General features: G+C 48.1%; 1 protein-coding gene and 1 long non-coding RNA gene across 2 annotated transcripts; both read right to left on the reverse strand.

The window, feature by feature from the left end:
• Positions 1–1,438: 1,438 nt before the first annotated feature.
• Ywhag (tyrosine 3-monooxygenase/tryptophan 5-monooxygenase activation protein, gamma polypeptide) lies at positions 1,439–27,701 on the reverse strand. Its single transcript, NM_018871.3, has 2 exons — positions 27,383–27,701; positions 1,439–4,711 (listed from the first exon to the last, which is right to left on the reverse strand). Exons 1-2 carry the CDS (start codon positions 27,467–27,469, stop codon positions 4,055–4,057), a joined length of 744 nt encoding a protein of 247 aa, NP_061359.2. The 5' UTR covers positions 27,470–27,701; the 3' UTR covers positions 1,439–4,054.
• Positions 21,119–27,376, reverse strand: Gm40346. The gene is made up of 2 exons (XR_868594.2): positions 25,577–27,376; positions 21,119–24,009 (listed from the first exon to the last, which is right to left on the reverse strand). It is a non-coding gene; the product is annotated as a predicted gene, 40346 (long non-coding RNA).
• Positions 27,702–27,759: the final 58 nt, after the last annotated feature.

Here is a 27,759-nt window from a genome sequence, read left to right on the forward strand (position 1 = left end):
GTCTTTACTTGAGATTAAAGTCAGTGCACACTCACACCCAGCTGTTTGGTTTTGTTGTCGAGTCAGGGCCTCTCTAACTCAGCGTTTTTCAATCTGTGGTCAGGACCCCTTCAGGTTGCATAACCATAGCAAAGCCAGTTATGAAGTGCCAATGAAAATAGTGTTTATGTCACAGCATGAGGAAATGAAAGGGTCACAGCATAAGGAAAGCTTAGAACTGCTGTCCTAAGCCCAGTTGGCTTTTCCCTGCCCATAGATACCCAGTTGATCACAAGAGGCCAAATTTGTGGCTCTTCAGATCTAACTGTAGGCTGCCATGGCAGAGCTAGGAAAACGACAGCGGCAGGCCCACCAGGCAAGTTGTCTGTCAGACCTCGGCTGAATTCAGATTCATCTGGTTATTGAATGTCAACTCCCAGAAATAGAGACTGCTGTTAGCGGGGTTAGTTTTCGGCGGAGGCCGTTCCCCCAAGCTTGACTGAGGCCCAGACTGCCGTTCTTGGCCACCCGATCACCCTGTGAGTCAACAGCAGGTTCAGCTGACCAGTGTCAAGGCCAACACATGTGGTAATCACGCATAAATAGAGTGAGGAGAGAGCAGTAACAGGAGCATATGTCCCGGGCAGAAAGAGCCTGCCGTGCTCCCACCTCCAGAGTTCTTGGAAGGAGCAGTACTCAGATAGGGAGGGTCCCAAGTACGTGGGTAGGTCACTCCACTAGCACCACTCCCAACTCCTGCCACCACCCTTTCTGTATTGCTTTTACTCCCCCCTTTTTAAAGACAGGCTCTTCCTATGTTGGTCACCCAGCCTGGCTTTGAACTCAAGACCTTACTTTAGCATCCAGGGTGCTGCTATGTGCCTCTTGGTTATTACTACATTCTCCCCCCACTCCTACAACACAGGGTTTCTCTGGGCAACCCTGGCTCTCCTGGAATTTGCTCTTGTAGACCAGGCTGGTCTTGAACTCAGAGGTGCAAGCCTATACATACTCCAGCTCTCCGGTGGCAAGCTGATCTTTCAGCTTACTCTGCCTGGGTGACAGTGAGCCTACCAAGCTCCACTCTTCAGTCATATCAATCCCTCCTAAATGACACATTAGCGGACCCAGCACAAGCCCTGGGGATGTGACATGACTGCGAAGCACCTCAGTCAGTTGTCTCACTGTATAATAAATGTAAGCTGGCCCTGAATTTGTGATCCTCCTGCCTCAGAGTATCAAGTACTGGGATCACAGATGTAAAACCACCAAACCAACTTGCTCCATCTCCACTCCCACCCCCCAGCCCCTACAAACTGTGCCAGGAAGTCAAATCTAACCCTCCCACCTGCTAGACCAGAGCTGAGCCTCTGAGCCCCAACCCCCGCCAGCCTCACTCCCCAGTGGAGGTGGAGGACGCCCACCGCCAATCACATTGTCAAAAACACAGCAGTTAAACGCTATTAAATGAAGCTGGGCACCGCCGACATCAGATCTGTAAGTTTATTTTGCTCAATGTACGACGGCTACATAATGACTCACATTCATGAATATTCCATCACTGAGGAAACTGCTAAGAATGGTCCGTGTGCGAAATAATTCCTTAGCGAAACACGGAGTTGGGGGGGAAAAAATCACTTGATTAGACCTTAAAAATATTTTCACTGCATAACATGACAAGAAAGCACAGAGGCGCGTTCTGAGAACGTCCGCGCGTTCTCCTGCACTGCGATAGTTATAGTTTCACCATGACAAACACCAGACATTATTAAGAGTAAGCTAACACTGGTGTTTCTTTTGTCCCCTCCCCCCTGAAAAACAAAATATAGAACTGCATGTCACTATAGCAACATCCAAAACAGATCAATCTGTTACAATCACTATTTGGTAAAGCAAACTTTACCCCTGAAAGGAAAAAATTAAATTAAAAAAAAGAAGTTTAAAAAAAAAATTGAAGTCTTAAGTTTTTTTGTCATAGGATACATAACACCTACAGTGTAAGGTAATAAATGTCAAGCTACCGTATAGAAATACAACACCAGCATGCACAATACTGTATCAATAGGATGGAGGAGCAGCCGCGCGGCACTGGGGACAGCATCAGAGGCAGGCACACTTCTCAACAGTAAAGGAAGGAGAAGGAACCAAGCTCACGGCAGGTCTCCCGCTCTCCCTCTTCAGTTCTACCCTCACATGACTGTTCTAGAACACAGCAAAGGTCAAGGCTGAAATGTAAAGAGAAACTAGGTTTTGCAATTCCAGTAGGTCATTTCCAAACAGTACAAGCGGGACACAGACACGCTCACTGCGGACAAGGAGACAAACCCCCGGGCGAAGCCTCTCCGGCCCCTCTGTCCACTCTGGTGGCCAAGCTTCCTCTGCTGCGGCCTTGCGCGGTCTCGGTTAGGGGGTGCTGGCACACTAGCATGGGGAGGGGCTCCGAGAAAGGGCATGCTGGGACTGTGCAGAGGGGCGTCATCCTTCCGCAGCCACGGCACCAGCTCAAGTGGGCGACAAAGTGGCTGCTGGGCCTCTGAAGACAAGTTAAGCAAGTTTGGGGCGCTGCCCGTCTTGGGAACCCACGAGACCATGAGTTCTCCAGAAGACATAAACTGCACACTCTGCATGCAACCGGGCGTGTTTATGGAAAGGGCTATCCACAGTGAGAATGAGGGACCTAGGGCTGAGACGGACCATGTAGGACATAGCAGCAGAGCTTCCTTCAATGTCACATGTGCAGCGACCTCATGAGAGAGAAGCCAATCTCAACAACTACGATTTCATTCAAAAAGGGGAAACCAGGAAAGCTTAGGTCAAACAGGGTGAGCATGGCCTCCTGCCGAACCTCGGCTACCCTCCACTAAGCACTTGGGAAAGGAGTGCCGGGGCTGGAGGGAGGCAGGGACAACTGGCTTAGGGACCAGGCTGCCTCAAGTGAACTGCCTCTTCCTAGTGGGTTCCCTGTAGGCTCAGCTGCTGGCACCGGATGATAATCCCCCACCCGCTACACTCCAGTCCTACGCCTCGGGGCACCTGCATGCTGCTAGCACAAGGTGCAGAGTAGACTTGGGTGCTGAGGAACATTCAACAGGCAGTGACACTGAGACGGAGCCCTGGCTGCTGAGAGCAGAGTCTCTGATAAATGACATACAGACCTGAATTTTCTCCGTTTTCTCTGTGTGGGGGGTATTTAACGGTTTCTGTTTTTGTGATGGGCTGACCTTAAGGGTAAAGAAGAACTAAAAAAAAAAGTATCCCCCGCAGCCCCCTCCCAAACACCCATCAACCAAAACGGAACAGGGAGCTCTGACTCTCCCCACGTTACGAAATGATGAAGAGCCAGACCAACCCGGACGCGGATGAAAGCCGACCTGACAAAGGAAAACTGAGAACCCATGGCTTGGCGTCATGTATGGCTGTCATGTATAAATACTGTAAACTACAATTGAGTGTTAATACTGTCAACCCGTCAGAGACTTCCAAATACAGGGCCACGTCTAACTCACTAACAAAAGGTGTGCCTTCCACTCTAAGCCTGTCGAGTTGGGTAATTTAAACTATAACTTCTCTGGTGTACACCCCAGGGGGAAAAAAGAGAGAGAGAGAGAGAGAGAGAGAGAGAGAGAGAGAGAGAGAGAGAGAGAGAGAAAGCACAGCCAAAGAGAGAAAACAGCCACGGAACTGAGGACAAGGGCATGGACAGAAGAATCCTTACTGGAACCACAGAACGCACTGAATGAGGGCCATCCATCTCCGGTTTTTCTTCTTAGAACCCTACCGTCTAGCAATAAGTTAAACTAAAGGCAGACAGCTCCGCTTGCTCGTTCCGAGCCTGCACAACAGTCCGGACGTCTGTGTGAGGCTGCTACTCCCATACCAGCATAGCTAGCCTGACTTTCCACTAGTGGTATTTTGGCAAAAATGTCAAAGAGGCAATCAAAGACAGGACAGTCGTGGGTTTCTCCCTGGGAAGGTCACCCCTCCCTTTCCCCTCCCCCACCCGACCCCCAACTCATGGGAAAAAATAAAGACTGCAGTAGTAGCATCAGCGGGCGCTGCCAGTCCACCTGGGGCCTTAGTTGTTGCCTTCACCGCCGTCGTCGTCTTGCTGGTCGCTCGTCCAGAGCGTGAGGTTGTCTCGGAGCAGCTGCATGATCAGAGTGGAGTCCTTGTAGGAGTCCTCGTTCAGAGTGTCGAGCTCGGCGATGGCGTCGTCGAAGGCGGTCTTGGCCAGGTGGCACGCTTGCTCCGGGGCGTTCTGGATCTCATAGTAGAAAACCGAGTAGTTGAGCGCCAGGCCCAGCCGGATGGGGTGGGTGGGCTGCATGTGCTCCTTGCTGATCTCGTGGGCTTCGCTGTAGGCCTTCTCAGACGACTCCACCACGGTCGCCCTCTTCTCCCCGGTGGCCACTTCTGCCAGGTAACGGTAATAGTCCCCTTTCATCTTCAGGTAGAACACCTTGCTCTCGTACTGGGTCTCGCTGCAGTTCTTGATCAGGTAGTTGTCCAGCAGGCTCAGCACGTCCTGGCACACGGCCTCCAGCTCCTTCTCGATCTTCTCCCGGTAGGCTCGGACCATCTCGATCTTCTTCTCGTTGCCGTCCGCAGACGTCTTCTGCTCGATGCTGCTGATGACCCTCCAGGAGGAGCGGCGAGCCCCCACCACGTTCTTGTAGGCCACCGACAGGAGGTTCCGTTCCTCATTGGACAGTGGTTCGTTCAGCTCGGTCACCTGGAGGAGGAAGGACCGAGCACCGTTACGACAGGTGATGACAATGGGGTGAAGCTATCTTTACATCAACCCACAACAGGTCCATGCACCATGGAGACCGTTAGCAGGCAGAAACACTGCACTCTGGCTGGGAGGAAGGGGAGTGAGTGACAGGAGCAGCACAGGTGGCTTCTACAGTCTCAAGCACCAGTGTCCTCCACGGAAGAACCGTCAGCCTGTCCTAAGGACAAATCAAATCCTCTCCCGTGGCATGGACACCTAGCACTCTCAGCATGAGATGGCCATGTTCTCAGGAAGAGAGCAGGCATCCTCAAGCTGACCAGTGCTCTTACTTGAGTCATGGTCCCTCTGGGAAAGAATGAGTCACCCTTAAAAGTTGACTTTTGAGCAAAAAGGAAGTTTTTCTACTCCTATGCTAACAACAAACAGATGATACATCGACAGGAAGTGGACACTGGGCGACTGGGCCAGGCAGGATGGCTCAGAAGGTGAAGTGGCCTATTATAAAGCCTCAACACAGGTTTGCCCCTGGGATCTACAGTGGCCAGAACTAATTCTCAAGTTGGCCCTGACCTCCACATATCACATAAACTCCCCCAACACACATAAATAAATGAAGAAACCCTGTTTTGAAACACCCCCCCCCCCAATTTAAAATGGGACTGGAGAAGCCAGGAGGTTGGTGGCGCACACCTTTAAACCCAACCTGAGAAGCTGAGGCAGGCAAGCAATCTCTGTGAGTTTGAGAGCACTGGCTGCTCTACCAGAGGACCTGGGGTTCACTTCCTAGCACCCACATGGTGGCTCACAGCCATCTCTAACTACAAGTCTAGAAGATCTAATGTCCTCTTCTGGCCTCTGCAGGTACCAGGCACATGTGGTAAAAGCCATAGACATAAAATATCTGAGTCTGAAGCCAGTCTGCTCTACATAATAAACTCAAGGGCAGTCAGAGCTACATAGAGATCCTGTCTCAAAACAAAACAAAAAAGGAGGAAAGGAAAAGACCAACTAAAGATCCTGACCACTGTGGAATCTTAGCAGACTAGGGAAGTGGATTTAATACCATCTGATGGCTACAACAGTTCTCAGGACTGGGGCTGCAGCTATGCATGCTAGGTTCCAACTTGCAGTACTGGGAAAAGAAAAAAGAGGGGACAAGTATGGCAGCCACTTAGTGCTGGAGCTAGAACCCAGGACCTCATATGCACTGCACCCCGCCCTCGCCCTGAGCCCAGTACCCGAGATTAACCATCTCATTCCTAGTGAACGGCAGGAGTTAAGAATGAGGCCCCAGTTCCATCGGGACTACAAGCTAGACAAGGGAAGCCTGTGGCTATAATGCTGTCGCCACCCTGTGCCCACAGGCCCTGGAGGGATATAGACTGACACCACCTCAGTTAGGTTCTGCTGCTGTAATAAATAAACACATAATTAGTAGTATTTCTTTTTTGGTTTTTTCAAGACAGGGTTTCTCTGTGTAGCCCTGGCTGTCCTGGAACTCACTTTGTAGACCAGGTTGTCCTGGAACTCAGAAATCTGCCTGCCTCTGCCTCCTAAGTGCTGGGATTAAAGGCGTGTGCAACCACCTCCCTGCAGTAGTATTTCTTCTTATAACCCTCAGGTCACACTCCATTACTGGGAGAAGTCAGGACATGGGGGAAGGGATCTGCTTGGTGGCTTGCTTCCCACTCGGCAGACATTTTTATACAACCCAAAACCAGCAGCCCGGAGTTGGTACCACCCACAGTGGGCTGAGCCTCACTTCCTGCTCCCCACCCCCAGCCCCTATCACTCATAGAGAGAAAACGCCTTGCCCACAGATTGTGTCAAGTTGACAAGGAAAAAAACAAAACAAAACCCCAAAAAACAAACAAGTCAGACAACCTTGCCTCAAACTCTCACTCGCTGTGCTCTAGGCTCTGTGCTGGTGGGCTGACTGTGAAGTGTGGACCAACCTGCCTACCTCTTGCTGAGTTCTGCGGACCTCTTAGTCAGTACAAAATCCCCAGAAGACAAGAGCCTGTTAGGAGACCTGAGGAACAAGCGGCTGCATTTCTCTAGGCCTTGACTGATGTATCTGTGTGGCCCCACCATTACTTTTTAGGTGGTATTAGGGATCAAACCCAGGGCCTCTGGCATGCTAGCCTGGCCCTCTACCCACTGAGCTATAGTCCGACTATCATACCCATAAAAAAAAAAAAAAAGATTTCTGCATGTTCCCGAGTATCTTTAGGTGTTTGAGACCTAAAGGTCTCACTACAATGTAGTCCTGGCTGACCTAGAACACTTGGCCTTCTCTGGCACGGTTGGATTAAAAGCTTGAGGCACTGTGGAGTGCTTAATTCATGATGAAGTACGTGCTACAAGTATGGAAAGACGGTCTTCAGCACCAGGACTCCCCATGAAGCCTCGGCCTTCCTCATCAACAACCACCTCCACGGCTGTCTGGTCTCTTTGGTCTGACCCTCCAGTCTCCTCCTTAACTCTTTACATTCCGTCCGAGAACCTCAACAGCGGTTTGCAGAGAGCAAGCACCTGGATGGTCAGCCACAGGCCAGTTCACAGGTCTCTGGAGAAACTGAAGCCCCACTGTGGTGCAACCCAATCCCCAGCTCAGATGCCAGAAGAGCTCAAGTGCCTGCAGCCATGGAGATCTGGTTCTGGCCTTTGCCCTAAATCATGCTGTCCTTATTTCAAGAGCTGGGCGCTATTTAAAGCTCCGGTGACCTCATCAGCACACTACATCGACAGCTCAGCTCTGGCTGTAGAGCCCAGAAGCAGCAGCGGGTGCTTGTAGAGAGAAAGGTTGTCTCCTTGCGGCCAACTGCAACATGGAGGTTGTGTAAGACCAACAGCAACCTTTAACTAGAGTAAATCAGCCATATCTGGAACATTTGCCTTGTTCTCTGCCAGTGAGAACTAAGTAAGAGGGGAAACCCTTAAGCTCTGTGTCTGCCCAAAGAAAGGAGCCCTGTGGGCAGACCCACCATCTGAGCCACTAGGGGCAGAGGATGGAGGACAGAATGGCCAAGGTCTGCCTGATCAAACAGAGCAGGGTAAAGACCAGCCTGGGAAACTTGGAGGGACCCTGTACCAAAACAAAAATATAATGAAACAATTTCTTTTTCCCGTTACAAATCTCAAGTCAACTGGGCATGGTGGGCACACACAACTGGTGCAAGCCTTTAATCCCAGCACTCAGGAGGCAGAGGCAGGCAGACTTCTGAGTTCGAGGCTAGCCTGGTCTACAAAGTGAGTTCCAGGACAGCCAGGGCTATACAGAGAAACCCTGTCTCGAAAAACCAAAAAACAAACAAACAAACACCACCCAGGAGCATCTCTGTGAGTTCAAGGACAGCTAGGTTTATAAACCCCTTTCAGAACAGCCATGGGTCCACAGGCTCTGCTGCAGGGTCAACAACTGAGGTCACAGGGGAGACGGCTCCACAATTACAAGCACTCTTACTCTCAGGAATCAGGGTGGGTTCCCAGATTCCATACAATAGTTCACAACCTTCTACAGCTTCAGTTTCAAAATGTGCCACATCATCCACGGCCCCGGGCACGTGCATGCACACACTCAGAAATTCTCAATTCCTGAGAATTTTCGGCCAGTGTCTGTCTGTCTCCCTCTCTCACACGCACATACACACACATACACACAGCCTTCTCCCTTTCAGAATATGAAGAGGTGGCTCAGTGGTTAAAGTACTTTCTTACAGAGGACCCGAGTTCAATTCCCAGCACCCATATGCCAGATCACAACTGTCTGTAACTCCATGAAATTTAAAAAAAAAAAAAAGAAAAAAAAAAAAATCAAAACCATGAAGTAGTTTCTATGGGAGAAAAAAAAAAATTCCTGATCATCTGGCCTATACTCTCCCAAACCCCTGCTGAATACAATTCATTTTTTAACAACTTTTTAAATTTTTATTTTATGTGCACTGGTCAGATCCCTGGATCTTATTACACAGTTAAGGCCTGGGTTTGAAGGCCCTAATACCACACACTGAGTGTGCCTGTGAACACTTGTGAGGCGGAGGCAAAGGGATCAGAAGGCCTAGTCATCCGGGATAGCGACTGTCTGAGAGGAAGCGAGGAGGGGAAGGATGGAAGGGAGCCATCTTTGGGATAAAAGTTACAACGCTCGACAATCAGATAACACAGACAATCCCAACAGAAAGAACTGAGGCAATTAAGTCACAAAAGGGAACAGCAGCGTGGTACAGTCATGTCAGTGGAAGAGTGTTGTGGCACACACCTGCAACCCTAGCTAGCCCTCCGGAGGCTAAGGGCAGCATGTCCAAGGCTAGCCCAGACTCCAGAACAAGATCCTGTCCTCCAAAACTGCAGCTGTAACAGCAGGTTCAGGAGCCACAGTAAACATTACTCTGGTGAGGGAGGTGTTGGCAGGAGAGAGACTCTGCCTGTGTTGAGGCAAGGGGCACACAGGCTGCTCAGTTTTGCTTTAAACCTTGCCTATGAGTGGAAATACCACTACATACATAAAATAGCTAAGAAGCTGTGAGAAGGACAGTGCAGAGACTATCCTACAGTGGGAGCGGACAAAGCAGAGCAGCAGAGTGCAAGGGCATCTGTGGAATGTCCCAGACGTGCATACTGCTTGGGCAATGTAATAAACCACTGAGGAATTAACCAAACACACTTCTGGGTGGTTACAATTATCTGTGTATCCAAAGACGGCCCATTCTTACTAAATAATAAACTAAAACTTGAGAAAGAATGTGGTATGTTACATAACTGAAGAACCTTAAACCCCAATGACACTGTGCAGAGATGGTTAACATAACGCTTCCCCACGGCTATCTTCAGAAGGCCCGCCTTTAAGGCTGACCTGACCCTTGGCAGGTATTTGGGCACTTGAGTCTTGAGAAGGTTTTTATCATACACACACCCCACCTGGGTAAGAACCATTTAGTCTTTGCACAAACTACATGGTTTAGGCTCTTTAGGCTCCCATGCATCCTGGGTACTGGCACAGCCCTACCTCCACCCTCCCACCCCCCTATACCTACGGTCTTTAGAAGACTTCCCTGGTGAGCACTGGTCTTTCACTTGCCTGGCTGTACTGGACATCACCCCATGCCGTGTCCTTGGCAGCCATGCCTTGCCTTTCCTCTGCAGACCAGGCCTTGCCAACTTTCAGCATAGTCAGTCTCAGCCACAAGCACACTGGGCTTGACCAATCAATGACTCCAAGGTAACCTTGGGAATCCAACACAAGCTTACCCTAGAAATCCTGAGCAACAGGTCACCCTTTAAGACCTGATGAGGTAGCACTCAGGCGGCTAAGGTAGGAAGGTTGTGGTCTAAAAGCATGATGAGGGACAACACTGATAGAACAGTGCATCAAACGGAGAATGTCTGCACTCAGCCACAGTGCTATACTGAGGACATGGCTTTCCTGTGTGATTTTTTTTGTTTGTTTGGTATTTTTGTCCTTTCTGTTGTTGTCTAAGGCAGGATGCCATGTAGCCCAGGCTGCCCCCCAACCTCCATCTCCCAAGTGCTAGCTAAGGTGAGCCACCAGGCTGGCTCAGAAAGCTTGTCTCCTTAGGGCGACACCACAGGCCGAGAAGCACAACAGCCATCGTGCTGGGTACAATAGGGCATAGGGGACCATCCCAGAATGCCAGAAGACATCCTTGCCATGCTCAGGGCCAAGGTCACCGTCTCAGGGGGGATAAAACTGGGCTGGAACTCTCAGGGCTTTGAAATGGTCACCAAGTTCTTTCTACACTACCCTGTAAAATGGGCATTACATAAACTCACTGGACAGGCATGACTCTGAGGGAGACAATGCCCTTCCCCAGACCCAGCACCCAGAGCAACACAGGGACCATAGCCACCTGCTCCCCGCCCCAAGGACTGAGAATTCCAAAGATCAAAGCAGGCGTGGTGACATATTCCTGTAATCCCAGCACTCAGGAATCAGTCCCAAACCACCCTAGGACCACATACAAAGATTTTCTTCTGAGTGGGCAGAGATGACTCCATAATTTAAAGTATTCATTCACTTGAAGTCCCTATGTAGGAGGTAGCTACTTCCTTCGCAGCTTCAGACAATTCAGGTAACAGGTTCAGTTCGCAGGGTGGAAGAAGATGGTGCCCCCACCTCTTTTTTAAACAATGAGTGTTATTTTATGTGTGTGTTTCGCCTGCATGTTTGTGGGCCCACATGTGTGCAGTTCCTGTATAGGCCAGAAGAGGGCGTCAGATTTGATGTTAGTGACTGCCCTCTGGGTTATGGAAATGGAACCTGGCTCTTTAGTACAAGCCATCTCTTTAGCCCCAAACAATAAATCTTTAAAACAAAAACAAACACAAAAGAGTAAAACCAAAAAACTTCCAAACCTCATTTTTGCGTTCATGCTGACATGTCTAACGGAGGCTGGGGTCAAGACAACTCTGATGTCTTTCTCTGTCCCTTTCGTTTTTCTGAGATATTATCTCACTGAGTGGGCAAAGCTAGCAGGGCAGCAAGTTACAGAGAGCCACCTGTCACTGCTAGGGCTAAGATTACAGACAGGTGCCACCCACCCAGAGTGTCTGTTTATATGGGTACTAGGAACTCTCTCCAGCCCTACACTCCGCCCTACTGGAGGCCATGGGTACTAGCTACCTCCTACCAATGCAATCGACAAACACTGAAGACCAAACACACCTCCAGCAGAGTCACGCCCAAATGTCTGTGTTATAGAGGAAAAACTAAGCTACCAGCACCCAAGATACAACAACCTGGTTCCCATCATTAGAAAGCTCTGCTCTGCAGCTGCACACCTCTGAACAACCCTGTCTTTCAGATTAGTGCCCCACTCTGACCATTTTGCTCCCTTGACTCACTTGTTAGTCACCACGGTATCCTTTAGGCACCATCAATATTTGTAAAATGACTGAATCTACACTGGACGAGTCCAGCCCAGTGTTTATGAAGACGGCTGTGAGCCCATCCCTTTCCTTTCAGGTGTGCAGCGCCTCCCCTCAAGACATGGAATCTGGTTCAAGGGTCTCAGCAGTCAGGAGCAGCAGGTAGTTTTTCCATAGGACCCAAGTTCCATTTCCATAATCCAGAGGGCAATCACAATCATCAGCAAATCTGACGCCCTCTTCTGGCCTCTACACAAACTGCACACATGTGGGTCCACAAACATGCTGGCAACACACACACACATAAAACAACACTTATTTAAGAGAGGTGGGGGGAGCAGCTTCTACTACCCTGCAAACTCAACCTGAACCCTCAGTTTAACTGAACCACGTGAGCGCCTTTAACAGGAAGTAGCTACCTGTTACTGTAGGGAGAAGCTCCCCCTAACCCGGAGAGCAAGAGAATTCAGCCTCGCTGAGGCAGCCCACACCAGCTATTCTCAACAGTGAATGGAAGTCCAGTTAGCCTAGCTGTCAAAATAACATTCTTCCAAAATTCAAGTAAACTTACGTTGGTTAAAATGTCCTTACACACAGCTGCACTGAGTCATCATAACCCCCACGCCTGTCTCCTCCTCTCTGGCCTCTGCTCCTTCAGTGTCTCCTGAAGTCAATGTCCTCTTTCCTTACACTTACACTTTCCATACGGCCCCTCTGAACTTCCAATTTTGGGGAGTTTATCTTGTAAAAGTCGCCACTCTCAAACAAAAATATAAAAAAGCAAATACAATAAAAAAAGGTCAGGTGCCAGGCGTGATGGCGCACGCCTTTAATGCCAGCACTTGGGAGGCAGAGGCAGGCAGATTTCTGAGTTCGAGGCCAGCCTGGTCTACAAAGTGAGTTCCAGGACAGCCAGAGCTACACAGAGAAACCCTGTCTCAAAAAACCAAAAAAAAAAAAAAAAAAAAAAAGTCAGGTTAGTTCTAGGCCCGCCAAGACTATGGATGGATGGATGATGATGATGTGTGTGTTTATTTGTGTCTGTCTATGTGTTGGAAGCCAGAGAGGACAGCCCTGGAGCTTGAGTTAAGAGGCAGTTGTAGGCTGGGTGGTAAGAACTGAACTTGTATCTCTGAAATAGTGGCAAACGCTCTTAACTGCAGAGCCACCTCTCCAGCAGCTTGTCTGAGGGATTCATGTACAGTCGAGGGTAACAGTGAACTCTTGAGAGCTTCCACCTCTCAGTACTCAAGTTACAGGTAGGGGCCACCATGCCAGGCTTCCCCCCAAGGTTTGGACAAGAGAGAGGGTGAGAATGAAGCTAGGGTTTGGAGTAACTGCAGACTGCCTGGTGGCCCTTCCTTACCAGCCTTCCTGGGAATGAGACCCTTAGTACCCCACATACCCTTCTTCCTCTAAGAGCTCCCAGTCATTCATTCTGGCCTCCACAGTGCATGCACACACAAATAATCTGGAGAACTAGCCAACACACAACGACACCCAACACTGACCTCTGGCCTTCACACACATCCTCCCGATTAAAATACTCCCAATTCAGTGGACCTGAAAACTGACCCAGGACTCCGGGGGAAGGAAAACCCACTCCTACTCCATGGCTCAGACACACACACACACACACACACACACACACACACACACCTGCACCCACACCCTGCACATCTCTCAGTGAATAAATAAATGGTTAAAACTTTAGCTGAAGTCCAGCATAGGTAATGCATGCTCTAATCCCAGCCAAGGCTACACAATAAGACCCTGTCTAAAAACAAATGGAAACCTTAGTTAAGTACAGTGGCACACACTTATTCCAGTACTAGGAAGGTGGGTGGTGGATCTCTTGAGCATGTGGCTGGCCAGGCATACACAGGGCCACTCTAAACTGCTAGGAGCCAGTCTACGGTACCAGCACTCCATCTTTCCTGTGCTTGCCATCTGTCTACCAGACCTGCAAACACTCGCATGTGCACTTGAAGGCCAGAAGGGGACATCAAAGACACACTACGATGGTTCTAAACCATGATCTCTGAAGAGCAAGCAGCCAGTGCTCTGAACTACTGAGCCATCTTCCCAGTCCTTTCATGTTGTTTTAATTCACTGTAGCCCCAGGTAAGGAGAGATGGTAGCTTAGCATGCACAGCCCCTTGGGATAAATCCCAGAATAGCAAAGCTTCATTAGCCATGCCCTCTTTTCTTTCCCCTGTCTAGTGTGACTTGTGGGTCTTCATCAGCACCCTCTGGCCTGCCTTGTTCCAGCCTCTGTAACTGACAACTCCCACTGCTCAGCCTCAATACTTTCAGCTATCATGGGTAAGGATGCTGAGCTCAGGTGTTAAGACCAGCCTGGACATCAGTGAAAGCTACCAATCTGAGAGGGTCTTAAGGGCTTAAAGCCAGAATTGCACACATGGGCTGGAGATGGATGGAATCCAGATGACAGGCTGTAAGGGCAAATCCCAGCTCCCAGAGAGTTGGAGGCACCCGTGATTACAGCAAGTTCAAAGCCAGCCTGAGCTACACGAGGCACACAGGACCTTGGATATGTTAACCCCCATGCTGCCCCTGGTATTTATCACCTCAGTGAAGTTTGCACTGCTATAGGGGCCTTTCATGAAGTCAAGTGTTCTTCAGAGGAGCATATGGTAACTGGATCCTTCCCGTCTTCCCCCAGTTATCCATCTCTTTCGTACGCACTCCACTCTGTAGACCAGGCTAGCCTGGAGCTCAGATCTACCTGCTTCAGCCCTCTGAGTGCTGAGATTAAAGGCACTCACCACCAGTGCCCGGCTTCATTTATACTTCAAACGGCTGTCTTGGACAGTTGCAAACTAAAAATGATGTCCACGGTCTGCCTTTGCTTACTTGCTATGCAGCCAGGGCTAATCGGGGACTCAACTCTCCTGCCTCAGCCTACTGAATGCTGAGATTACATAAGCTTGCATCACCAGACTCCTCCTCCATCTAAACTACTTAACAGCTAAACAACAAGAGCCTCCCTTGTAAATTGGTATTAACAACTTCAGATTTGCTATTCTCAACTGCTCAGGGCCTGGTAGATTCCCTGGATGCTACCTATCTCTAGTGATAACTAAATTGCTTAAAACTTCCTGTTGAGAAGAAATAGAAACGACTTCTATCCCTCTCCCTTAGATAGTCCATAAACACCCCCCAAATGTTTTATTATCCAAATAAACAGTACACACACACACAGAGAGAGAAAGAGAAAGAGACAGACAGACAGACAGACAAAGAAATGCACACTTACAGAAGGCGGACAATCCTGGGCCTATATCCTTCCTCTCCTTCCACCCTGTTTGAGCCAGGGCCTACTTGATGTTATCTCAGGTGCCGTCTCTTCATTTCTTCCCACTGCAGACGTCAGGCTGAGCTGGCCTGTGAGTGTCTGGGGATCCTTGCTCTGCTTTTCACCTCCCCTTAAGAGCACTGGGGCTACAAATGGACGCTACCACACCAGGCTTTGGTGTGTCTAATTCTGAATCCAAGCCTTTCCCTACTGAACCATCTCTCCAGCCTATCTGTTGTTTCTAAAAACAGGACTTGATGGGTGGTGGTAGCAGCACTCACCTGTGATCCCAGCACTTAGGAAGCAGAGGCAGGCGGATCTCGGGGTTTTCAGGCCAGCCTGGTCTACAGGGCAAGTTCTAGAACAGCCAGGGCTACACAGAAACACTTGTCTTGAAATAAAACAAAAACAAAAGAGGACTCCCTGACTGGGTTACCCAGGCTGGCCTCGACCCATCAACACAAGCCACCCTTTTACACTGGCCTTCTGAGGAGCTGGTCTGCAGCTTGTACCACCACAGCTGACCAAAATGGTGACATTTCTGGTGGACAAAAAGGTCCCACTTTCCTCCCAGATCTACTTCTTTCCAGCAAGGTGCTTCCACTTTGGTGTCTGGCATCCGTCTCTTCCCTCTTGGCAGTATCTCCAGGACTGAGAGCAAAACAACCACACTTAGCTCCTCGTGCTAAAACTCGAAACATCTCCTCAGTTAAATGATATTTAAAATACACTCGATCATAGGGTTAGTGATAGTTAATAAAAAAGAATTAAATGTGAAAAAGCATCTGCATCGGACTCTATACCAACGTGAACAAGCACGTCAGTAAGGCAGCACTGTGCTATAATCCCCAGCATTTGGTAGTCTGGGATAGAAAGAAAGATGAAATTTTATGCCCAGCCTGAGCCAACCTAGGAAGAAAAATACAAGCCCCGTGTGAGGCAGAAAAGACAAACTCAAGGTCATCATGGTCTACAGGGACCCAGAGCTACGCAGGAAAAAAGGCCAGCAGGCTGCTCATGGGCTCACGGCCCACAGACCTAATGAGGAATGGCAACACAAACTCAATCTTTCTCCTGCTGTTGTTTCGAGACAGGGAGGGTTTCTCTGTGTAGCTCTGGCTGTCCTGAATCTCGCTCTGTAGACCAGGCTGGCCTCAAGAGATCTGCCAGCTCCCGCCTCTATCCCCCAAGTGCCGGGATTAAAGGCATGCATAGCCACCACCACCTGGATAAAATTTTAATATTGTTTACTGTATGTTTTTCCTTCACTGTAAAACTGTCAAAAAATAATTCTACATAATACTGATAGTAGTAACTACACACATACAATATGGGTCATTAGTGGAAAGTATTTAAATGGCCAGTTCCCATTGTGGGAGGGAAACAAGGAGCCCCGGAAGACTGGGATTAGCAGCTCAGGCCACTACACCCTGCTGCCTACTGAAAGGAAAAATTATTTACAACAGTGGGAGATAGGACTGCAGCACACGAAAGATGATCTGAGTCCTGACTCCTAGCACACACGTGAAAAGTCACCCGTGACAGCAAGTGCCATGAAAGCAGGGAAAGACTGACAAAGCTCTAGGGCTTTCTGTCCAGTCAGTCTAGCCTATCAGGTTCAGTAAGAGACCCTGTCTCAATAACAACAATAAAGACAGGGGTGGGGGTGGGGATGGGGGTGGGGATGGGGGTGGGTGGGAGGGGGTCAGGAAGATAGTTTAGTAGGCAATGGAGCCTGCCATCAAGCCCTCGTGATACTGGACTTGGATCCCAGGAACCTAACCAGTAGAAGACAACCAACTGTTATAAGCTGTCTTCTGCCATGTTCTGTACCACATACCCCAGCCACACACACAGAAAACAGAATTAAAATAGTAACAATATGGTAGAAAAAATAATAATGAGCCGGGCATGGTGGCCCACGCCTTTAATCACAGCACTTGGGAGGCAGAGGCAGGCGAATTTCTGAATTGGAGGCCAGCATGATCTACAGAGTGAGTTCCAGGACAGCCAGGGAGATACAGATAACCCTGTCTCGAAAAAACAAACAATAATTATGAACAACTGAGGACTCCAGACCTCTGGCCTCCATACACTAACGCTGCAGCACACGCCTGCATGAGTGAGCCTTATCCAGCTGTTGCCTCTGTGGAGTAAAAAGGTTAACAGAGAGTGGAGTGGAAAAAGGCACATGCTACCAAGCCTGAGGACCCAAGTTCAATCCCAAGGGACCCATGTGATGGAAGCAGAGAGTACATTCCTGCAAGCTGTCCTCTGACCTCCTTCCCCACCTTCACCCCAGATCGCTGACCGCCCCCGCCCCCCACATATACACACACATAGACACACACACACAAGCTGGGAGAACTACAGCGCCTAACAGAAGCAGAACGCTAATATACAGTCTCCAAGGACTGTGTGGGAGCTATTTTCTACCAGAGTTTAAAGAACAGAAAAACAAGGCAGCAGCCGGCCATGGTGGCGCACACCTTTAACCCCAGCACTCGGGAGGCAGAGGCAGGCGGATTTCTGAGTTCAAGGCCAGCTTGGTCTACAGAGTGAGTTCCAGGACAGCCAGGGCTACACAGAGAAACCCTGTCTCAAAATAAATAAATAAATAAATAAAATAAAATAAAACAAACAAAAAACAAGGTAGCAGGCCGGGCATGGTGGTGCATGTTTTTAATACCAGTTCTCAGGACACTGAGGCAGGTAGATCTCTGAGTTCAAGACTATCCTGGTATACATAGTGAATGAACAGTAAAACCCTGTCTTAAAAACAAAGGGAGAAAGGCAGAAGAACAGAGAGAGAGGAGCCCTCGGTGCAGAGCAGAGCAGAGTGCTGGGGGCTTGGCACTCAGTACCTCCATCTCCACCCACTCCCAACCCACCCAGGATTTCAGGTCCCTTGTGGCAGTAGGAGCTGATGGTTAAGCATCCTTTTAACACCAAGGGGGGTGGGGGGGAATAAATTATCTACCATCTGGATTTAATACCCTAAGGGAAAAAACCCTCTATGCTTTAAAGTTGCTATATTTGAATGTAAAGATATTGCTGGTGACTTGAGCATCTGTGGCAAATAAGGGGTAATTTTAAGTAGTCAAAAAGCCATCTTCCAAAACGGTAAATAATCCCAAAGGGGCCAGGAAAGCAGCAAAGTATTTAGAATCAAATTGCCAGTATGCTGTAAAGTGGCGTGCTGGTGAGTGTGTGAGTGTGTGCGTGCGTGTGTGAACGCGCACATGGAGGGGGTTGCAGTTTATACTATCAAACCTTACTTTTTTAGAGTCTTCATTAAAGAAAATAAAGTCAAAGTATCAAAAGGGAGTGTGCACTTACACACAGCAATCTCCAAACTTGGGACGCAGAAGGTAAGTTCAAAGCCAGCTTGTGCTATAAGAGATCCTGTCTCTACCCTAAACACATTCCCTTCTATAGCCACCTGATTTTTTAGTACAAAAAGCAAGCGACCACTCCAGACCATTCTCAACTCATTTTTGTGATAGTGGACAGTGACTGCAGGGCCTCACTAGGCAAGTCTCCATAACTGAGCGGCAACTCTGACCCTCTTTAGTCCGACACAAGGGCTTACTTCTCTAGATCGACCCCGAGATCCTCCTACTGCTGCCTTACTGAGGCATGTGCCACTACACCTGGCCTCTAAGACTTCAGAAAATGAATGTATTTACTGTGTGTGGGCACACAGGCACCACATCACACATGAAGACGTCAAAGAACAGTTTGAGAGAGGTGGTCCTCTCCTTCCTCCATGTGGGCTCTAGGGACTGAACATAAATTGTCAGGTGTGTAAGCAAGTGGCCTTACCGAGCCATCTGGCCAGCCCTCAAAAACAATTCAAAAACCCAAACCCCCAATAGGCTTGGCAGTGAGCGCCTGCCATCCCAGCTGGGAGACAGAGCAGAGGGTGGGGAGTTCCAGCTCTTCGCTGGCTACAGTGTCAAGTCCCTGGCCAGCCTGAGCTACATGAACTTAAAATACAAAGTTTCATTAAAACTGAATCTTAAAAATTGCTGGTTCTGGTGATGCAGCACTTTAATCCCTGCACTCAGAGGCAGGGGGATCTCTGAGTTCAATGCTAGCCCAATCTACAATGTTCCAAGACAGACAAAGCTACAAAAAAGAATTTCATCTCAACTAAAACAAGAGAAAAATTACTAATTACTAACCTGAACACAAGTGATCCAAGAAGCTAAGCAGGTTCAGACTGGATAAAACAGGTACTGCATATTTTGTGCAAGCACACACTATGAGCTTATACACATATGGTACACACAATTATTTTCCCCCACAACTTACGCTTGGTGCTCTGTATGTGAATGTTAAGTCATATTTGTCTTTTTAAAAATTTTACTTAGCCGGGCGTGGTGGTGCACGCCTTTAATCCCAGCGCTCAGGAGGTAGAGGCAGGCGGATTTCTGAGTTCGAGGCCAGCCTGGTCTACAAAGTGAGTTCCAGGACAGCCAGGGCTACACAGAGAAACTCTGTCTCGAAAAACCCAAAAAAAAATTTTTTTTACTTAAAAGTGACCCTGAAGAGCCCGGGGTGCTCTAACCGCTGAGCCATATGTATAGTGCCACACTTGCAGTCTTAAAAGTCTGTCAGCGCAGAACTCAAAGGCTGGGCTACATACGAGCATGTATCTGTCACTAAGGGAGGAAGGCATTCAGCGCCAGTGAGACAGTGCGGAAGGTAAAGGAAGGTGCCTGCTACAAGAGTTTGATCTCTGAGAGCGAGGAGACAACCAACGCCCATGGTTTTCTAGGACCTCAACAGTCTCTCAATATAAATCAATCATGATGTAATAAAACTACTTAGAAAAAGAAATGTATTCATAGTGATTTCACACATTAAGATTAAGGCAGCGGCCTAGATGCTAAATTAACAGGGGGCAAAGTGCAAGGGGTGAGCTTTTGCCTGGCATGTGTGAAGCTCTACATTCAAACCCTAGTATTTCAAGAATGGAAAAGGCCTAAGCTGGTGGTGGCACACACCTTTAGACCCAGCAGTCGGAAAGCAGTGACAGACAAATGGATCTCTGAGTTCAAGGCCAGTCTGTTGCTCCAAAAGACCTGAATATGGTTCTTCTCACACATCAGGAGCCTCACAACTGCCTGCAATTCTAACTTCAGAAGACCCACACTTTCTACAGGTACCGCACTCAAGCCCGCGCGCGCGCACACACACACACACACACACACACACACAGACACAGGTACACATAATTCAATGAGGTTAACAGGATGCCTATATACTCTGGAGGAGAGAGGATGGATGCCTGTCAAGTTTGGGGCCAGCCTCAGCAGCACAGGGAGAGCAAGGCTCGCTTTAAGGTGAGCAGAAGTTAAGTGGAGCTCTCACCTTCCAGCAACACCAGAAGAAAACAAGTCTGGGCTTCCATGCCTTCAAAGTTCAAGCACCCTAGACTCAGCTCTTAGATAAATGATGCTTAAAGATGGCAGCCTGAGTATCATTCATAACTTCTAAAGAGATGTTCTACAGTGTGGGCTGAGAATGTAGCTGATCATAGAGGGCTAATTAGCATGCAGAAGGTCCTGATTCCGTTCCTAGCACTGCATAAAACCAGGCATGGTTGTACAACTCCGTAACCTCAGAGCTTGGGTAGTAGAGGCAGGAGGATCAGAAGTTTAGGATTATGAGAATGTCAGTCTGGCGTCATGAGATGCTGGAAAGAGGTCTCAGCTGCTCTTGCATGAGCTCCCAGCATCCATGTCAGACGGCTCACAGTCACCTGAAATCCAGGAATAAATCACCCATATCTTTAAGGACATCCTGGTCTGCTCAAGTGGTTACCTGCAATCCCAGTACTAGAGAGCCAGAAGCAGGAGGATGAGATGGTCAAGATCATCCTAGGGTCAGCCGGGCGTGGTGGCGCACGCCTTTAATCCCCAGCACTCGGGAGGCAGAGGTAGGCGGATTTCTGAGTTCGAGGCCGGCCTGGTCTACAAAGTGAGTTCCAGGACAGCCAGGGCTACACAGAGAAACCCTATCTCGAAAAACCAAAAAAAAAAAAAAGATCATCCTAGGGTTACGTGGATGAGGACTTGCCAGCCTGGCCTACCTGAGGCCATGTCTACATATGGGAAAACAGACATACCAATTAACAAACAGAGCTAATGCTCCGTGCACACTGGAAACATTCTATTCAGCTCAAATGCTGGTGGCAATCAATCTGCTTACCTTCCACCAGCCCCTTACAGAGGAGAGCTGGAAGTGGTGCTGTCTGCAACCCCACCACCCAGCCCATCTGGGCTACACAGTGGGTACCATGCTAGCCACTCAGCGGGTACCTGACTCAATCAAATCAATCAATCCAGAAAACTACCACCTAGCCTACTATTTCCTTGCAAACTAATCATAACAGGAAAAGGGCCAGGCACGGTGACACACACGCAGCAGCCCTGCATGCCTTTAATGCCAGAACTCAGGAGGCAGAGATTGGAGTTCAAGGCCAGCATGGTCTACGTAGCAGGTGAGCCTGGTGGTACAGATTATAATCTAGTTCAACTACAAGTTCAAGCAGGGCCTGCTGATAACATTTTTGAGAACTTGTCTCAAAAGCAAGAGGAATGAACATGTATCTCAGTTTTAGCACATGCATGGCACCCAGGACCTATGTTCAATTCCCCGGCATAGCAAAGAAAAAGGTATTTAGTTAAGAGTCTACACTTGTTGCAATTATAAAATTACTGGATACTCTAAGTGCAATGAGACAGGCTAGCCATGCCAGCACTCCAGATGCCCGAGGATCCCAAGTCCAAGGCCAGTCTCCATTGCAGTGTGTTCCAATAAGCATAGACTCTCACACACACACACACACACACACTCACTCTCCAGATTCAGAATCCATTGGTTCTGGCCTCTGTGGGCACCTGAGCTCACATGCACATACCCACATACATATAAATAAGTAAAATAAAAATCTTTTTTTTTAAAAAGCCAACCAGATGATAGTTTCATAACCAAAGTGATAACTGATACCTAAAATAGAATTTGAGGACAAAAAAAAAAAAAAAGAAAGAAAAGGCCATACATAAGGCAGCTGTATATAGCTTATAGCCTAAAATGGTGGAAAAGGCAGGCAGTACCTCCATCGTAAGACCAGACTATTTAGTAACGGAGGAAACAGAATGCAGGGGGTTATATGAACAGAAGTATGAGGCAGTGAGACTCCTCTAATAGTATCACCCGTTTGACGGCAGCCTTGGTTACACAGTGAGACTCGGTCTCAAAACTAAGAAAGAGCGCTGGAGAGATGGCTCAGCGGTTAAGAGTACTGCCTGCTCTCCCCAAGGTCCTGAGTTCAAATCCCAGCAACCACATGGTGGCCCACAACCATCTGTAATGAGATGTGACGCCCTCTTCTGGTGCGTCTGAAGACAGCTGCAGTGCACTTTTGGATTAGAATAGAGACTATAACAGGGTTGGAGATGAAGCTTGCCTAGCTAGCACTTGAAGGGGAATCAGGGGAAGAGCATCCTCAGCTACATAACAACTTTGAAGCCAGCCTGGGCTACATGAAACCCTCTCTCTGAACTAATTAAAAAGAGGGGCCAGAAAGACACTTGGCAAGTCACAGCAACTGCTGCTTTCACTGGACCTGGGCTGGTTCCCAGCACCTACATGGTGGCTCACAGCTACCTCTGACTCCTGATCCAGGGCATCCGATACCCTCTTCTGAGCACTGCATGTACCCGGTACAGCTTACATGAAGGCAAAACTCATACACATATTTAAAAAAAGAAAAAAAATCTGAAACTGGTAGGAATAGAGAATCAGATGTCCAGTCAGATAAAGGGTGGCAGTTGGTAGGACTGCAGGTGAGTAAGAGGAGGAGAAACTCTCTCCTGAACCCACAGCCACAGGGCCAGCTTGTAGCTGCGTTCCCTACCTCCCATTGCCTACCTTCTGGCAAGTTTCAACAGCTCAGCAGGCTCAGTCACTGCCTGGGGAGTGCTCATGAGGCACCTACTATCACACAGCAGGGAAGTCATTCACAAGAGTTGGCCTTGGGCTCTGAGGAGCACCAGCCATGTTTTCACAACCTCCCAAGGTTTTAACAGTTTGTTCGGATTTCAGATGAATTGCTAGTTTGTTTAGGTGAACATCATATGGCTTTTATGAACTGACTCTTTAAATGAAAACACAAACCTAGCTAGAAGCCAAGTCCCTTCCTCTGCTCTATGAAAGAGTCAGACGCCAAAAATAAAGACCAAAGGGCAACCAATTACCAATGACTTGGGGGAGGGGGCGCACAGAGGCAATCTCACTCTGAAACCCAGTAACTGCAGACCAGCACCGTTTTAAACAAAGGCCTTGTCTCAGTCCCTTTTGGCAGGTTTAAGTACTCCTGTATGTTCCTGACTACCTCACAAGCCACACCCAGCTTTCATTTTTTGAACTGGGGGCAATGGCTGCCTAAGGCGGTGTGAAATACCAAGTGCCATTAAGTTGTGAGTGTTAAGTTCTCTTACTGGATTGGGCTAAGTTAATATGCTGTGAAATTTATCTAAAAACAAAACAAAACAAAACAAACCAGGTATCTATCAGTTGGATGTGATATATCTGTCCAGTAATTCCGGCACTGGGCAAACAAGGGCTGAAAACAGGTGGCTGAGTTCAAGGCCAGCTTGGTCTACACAGTGAGAACCTGTCTCAAAAAAAAGGGGGGGGAAGAGACAGGAAAAACAAAACCCAATCTATTTTTCTTCCTTCTCGACAACACAGAATTAGTCGTCATAAATGACAGTCCCTGAAGCATCAGACATGGACTCCAGCTGCTGGGGGCTGCCTTTAATCAGAACAGAATGATAGCATACATATTAAACCATATCCTTTATCTCTAAGAATTCAGGAAGCGGATGAGAAATTTTCTCCCAATTATTTGGGGGGTGGATAAAGTATGTAAGGGCTGGTGAGATGGCTCAGCAGGTGAAGATGCTTGTCGGCAAGCCTCATGACCTGAGTTCAATTCCCCAGACCTACACGGTAGACAGACAACCGACACCTGCAAGCGGTCCTCTGGCTTACACACACATGGCTGGCAATTCTTAAAGAGAGAAAGGAAAAAAAAATCATTTAATCTTCATTTCAACATTTTTAAAGGACAACATGAGAAACAAAGTTATACGCTAGCTCCATGCCAAGATGCCTATGCCCCAGGAAAGAGAACAGCTGGCAGAACTCCACCTCAGAATAGCCCACAAAGGGGTTGTCACTCCATGAGGACAATGGCTATCGATCGGGCTCCTGAAGAACCTGCAGAGATTAAGGGTTTTAAAACCTGCTGACCCCACCAGGAAGACCTGTTTATGTAACTGTGGCAGACTTTTTGCTAGCATGACCCCCTGGTTATGAGTGCCTAAAACATGATCTCAGGGAAGTGACGAGTCCAGAACCTGCTCTTTCCCCAGGAGGCCACTGAAAGCCAAAGGCAGACTGGCTCTGTGGTCTTCCCCTCACCCAAGATCCTCAGCAGAAGCCTGAAATTGCAGCTAATCCCAAACACAGTATATCTCATACATACCTGTGATAAACTTAATCTCTAAGACAGGCACAGAAAGATAAGAGCTGATAAGAAAATAGAACAATTATAACAACAGACTGTAAGAGAGGTTGAGGACTTTTATTACATTTTCATCATTTTTGGACAGTGACTGGCCAGAGAGTGAGACGAGACAGAACCTGAAAATGTGGATGAAGGGAGCTAGGAGTTCATCTATCAGGTTGAACCCATCCAGGCGCTCTGCTTAAATGCAAGATTACATACTCATCTTAAATTGGCCCAGCACTCCCCGTTTCGGAATTCTGCCCAATCACGATCTCTATCCTCTTCACCTACACACAAGGCTGTGCGCGGATTCCAGCCACAGCATTCCCAGAATAATTCCCCTAGATACAACTAAACCTAGTTCCCTCTATCACTCCAGGTTCAGCTTACAGGAGAGCTCAACTGGGGTGGTGAAATGAAGTCTCCTTCCTCATGCCAAGTTGTCGAATGAGGGCGGTTCCATTTTTTTCTGGTGCTGTGACCTGAACTCAGGACTCGCACACAGGCAGTTGGATGAGCTGCCAAGTTTAGGAACCAACCGTGTTTCAGTTAAGTCTTGTGTGAAATTTCATGGTGAGATGATTTCCTCAAAACCACAGAAAAGAGGTTTAAGGAAACTTTTTTTTAAAAATCTTTATTTTACAAATGGTTCTTCCTTCCAAAGTACTGCCAATAAAACAGTCTTCCCCTCTGGAAAATACTGTATGGGGTTCTTATTCCCTAACAGCTACTGCAGATGGCCAGCAGGAAGCCAGCATACTTTAAGGTTTTTATGAAAACCCTAAATGCACACCCTACCTCTTCACTCTGACCACAGAGACATTTTTACTTACAAATCCATTCATTTCCTCATTGTTGGTTTTTAAAATAAGAGAGATGAATGCTTAAAAACTTGAAAGTATCCTATCAACTTTTGTTACTGGGAGTGTTAAGGTGAATGGGCTTGCCTAGATGTCATTGCCCATTTCTAAAAGAAAATAAAATTTTCATTTTGGGGACCAAGGCCCATCTGGTAGAAGATGAAGTGTTCAATGCCACCTGGCTTATCAGCTCATTTCTGCATTACCTTGGACAAATGCCATCTGAAAACTCCCTACCAGCCCTTAGGTGCATTGCAGCCTCTGTGTCATTGTGTGTGACATCACTGGGTTGCTATGGATATAGGTGCGAGGTCACTCGCTCTCCTGTGGAACTAGAAATAGGGGAAAATTAGAGTCTAGATATCACAAACTGAAGACATTTCCAGCATTAGTGACCTACTGAGAGTCCAGTTTGTATCCTTTAATGGTTTAACTGTTATTTAAAAAAGGCAACTGTAACAACACACTAATACAATAGTATTTCTGGTTTTAAAACCAATTATTTTTTGTAAAACAAAAAACATCTGTAGCTTATTTAATTAGGAAAGGATAAGCACCTGGCCTTTTGAAAAAACAAAGAAAAAAAATCATTTAAAATTAAATAGTCTCTCTCTCTCTCTCTCTCCGGGTTTCATTTGTAAGGTTTAACAGGGAGGGGGCACTCCAGCACCCACTTTACACCAGAGATGTATTTAACAACCTTTGTTACATAAGATAGGAAGTTAGATATTAACAGAGTGGAAAACCCAATTATTAATTTTTGAAAACTGTAATAGTAATTTTTCTACTGAATTTTGGAATATTGAGCACCTCCCCCCCACCCCCGCTGGCAAACTGGTCCCCAATTCATTAATAAATTGAGAGTAACTGACAAAATGGTGCAACTAGTTAGGATTTTGCATCTCAGACAAAAATGCGACAGTATTCCCTTCTCGTCAGAACGAGGATACATTAGGTCAGAAGAAAAAAAGCCTCGGATACATTTAACAAAAAAAAAAAAAATTCTTTTAAAAAGACTTTTTCCCCTTTAAAATAAATCCTCCCAGCCTCCACCCAGTCTAGGCTCTCTGCAATATGACAAATGCAGAATCTTCTGGAATGACTTGATACTGCCTCCCACCACCGCTTTGTTTGCAGTATCAGATCAGACAGAATATTTTTTTACACTCAAACGAATTTCTGCAGACTCGTGCCTGCAATTAAAAGAGAAACTGCATATCTCAGTCAGTTAACATTCAAAGGCATTATAGTTAACCCTTTGAAATGGAAAATAAATAAAATGAAAAATGAAGATGCTATATAGAGGGCCATGAATGGGAATGCCAGCAACACACATATCCCTCCCTTCCTAACAGACTTGCTTTGGGGAATGGTTAAAAGGAAGCCTTTTGTTAAAAAAAAAAAAAACAAAAAAAAAAACGTGAGAAAGGTGGTTTCGATTTTACATCATTGAGGCTGGGTTTTTTTTTCTTTTTTCTTTTAGGAGAGGGGGTCCTACATTTTTTTTCTTCCCGAAACGTCTTTAAAGGATGTGTCAGTGGGAAAGATTGGGGGGGGGGGTGATGGAGTGGGGAGGCGGCAAACTGGGAGACCTGCTGAGTGAATGGGGAAGGCGCCGCCCAGACACCAGGGAGAGAAAGAGGAACCGCATCCATGCGGTCCCCCCGCCCCCACGCCTAAACTGGGAGGAGGGGAAGTGGGGCACAAAGGATGCGCACGGCCCCCAACTCAGGTCTCTGGACATTCAGGGTCACAGAGAGACCCCCACCCCACAGCAGAAACCAGCCACGCAAGACCCCGCCCCAGCCCCGAACTCGGAGAGGCTGGGAAAGAGGCCGCGTCACCACTCGGGTGCATGAGCCCCCGTCCCCAACCCCTCCAAGGAGTGAGATGGAGAGGTGACCCTATAGTCGTGACAAGACAACATGCCCCTGGAGCATGCCTTCCACGCCGAGGAACGCGGTGTCGGGAGAGGCTGGGGCGAGGCAGGGGGGAGGGGAGGAGACACTCACGTTCTTCATGGCCGCGGCCATATCGTCGTAGCGCTCCGCCTGCTCGGCCAGCCGGGCTTTCTGCACCAGTTGCTCGCGGTCCACCATCTTCACAGGGCTGAAGAGGATCGGCTGGAAAGAAGGAAACCGAAGACCGCCTTGAAGGGCTTCAGGAAAAGAGAGGAGCGGCTTGGAGCTCGTGTGTCGGAGGGACCGACCCACGAAGCAAGCTACTGAGACGAGGAGGAGAAGGAGGCGGCACGAGCTGCGACCGCGGGACCCGGCGCAAGGAGGCTGCGGCTCCAATGCGTGCCGCGGGCGGACAACCCCCTGCGGTCCCGCCCACACGGGTGACGTAAAAGTCACCGCCTACTCGCGCATGCGCGCGCCCCGCCCGG

This window comes from Mus musculus, chromosome 5 (assembly GCF_000001635.26).
Source record: "Mus musculus strain C57BL/6J chromosome 5, GRCm38.p6 C57BL/6J".
NCBI classification, from domain to species: domain Eukaryota; kingdom Metazoa; phylum Chordata; class Mammalia; order Rodentia; family Muridae; genus Mus; species Mus musculus.

Coding starts and splice junctions, on each gene's coding strand:
- Ywhag (NM_018871.3), bottom strand. CDS start 27,469: ATGGTGGACCGCGAGCAACTGGTGCAGAAAGCCCGGCTGGCCGAGCAG. Junction 4,712..27,382: donor TGGCCGCGGCCATGAAGAAC/GTGAGTGTCTCC, acceptor TTCCTCCTCCAG/GTGACCGAGCTGAACGAACC.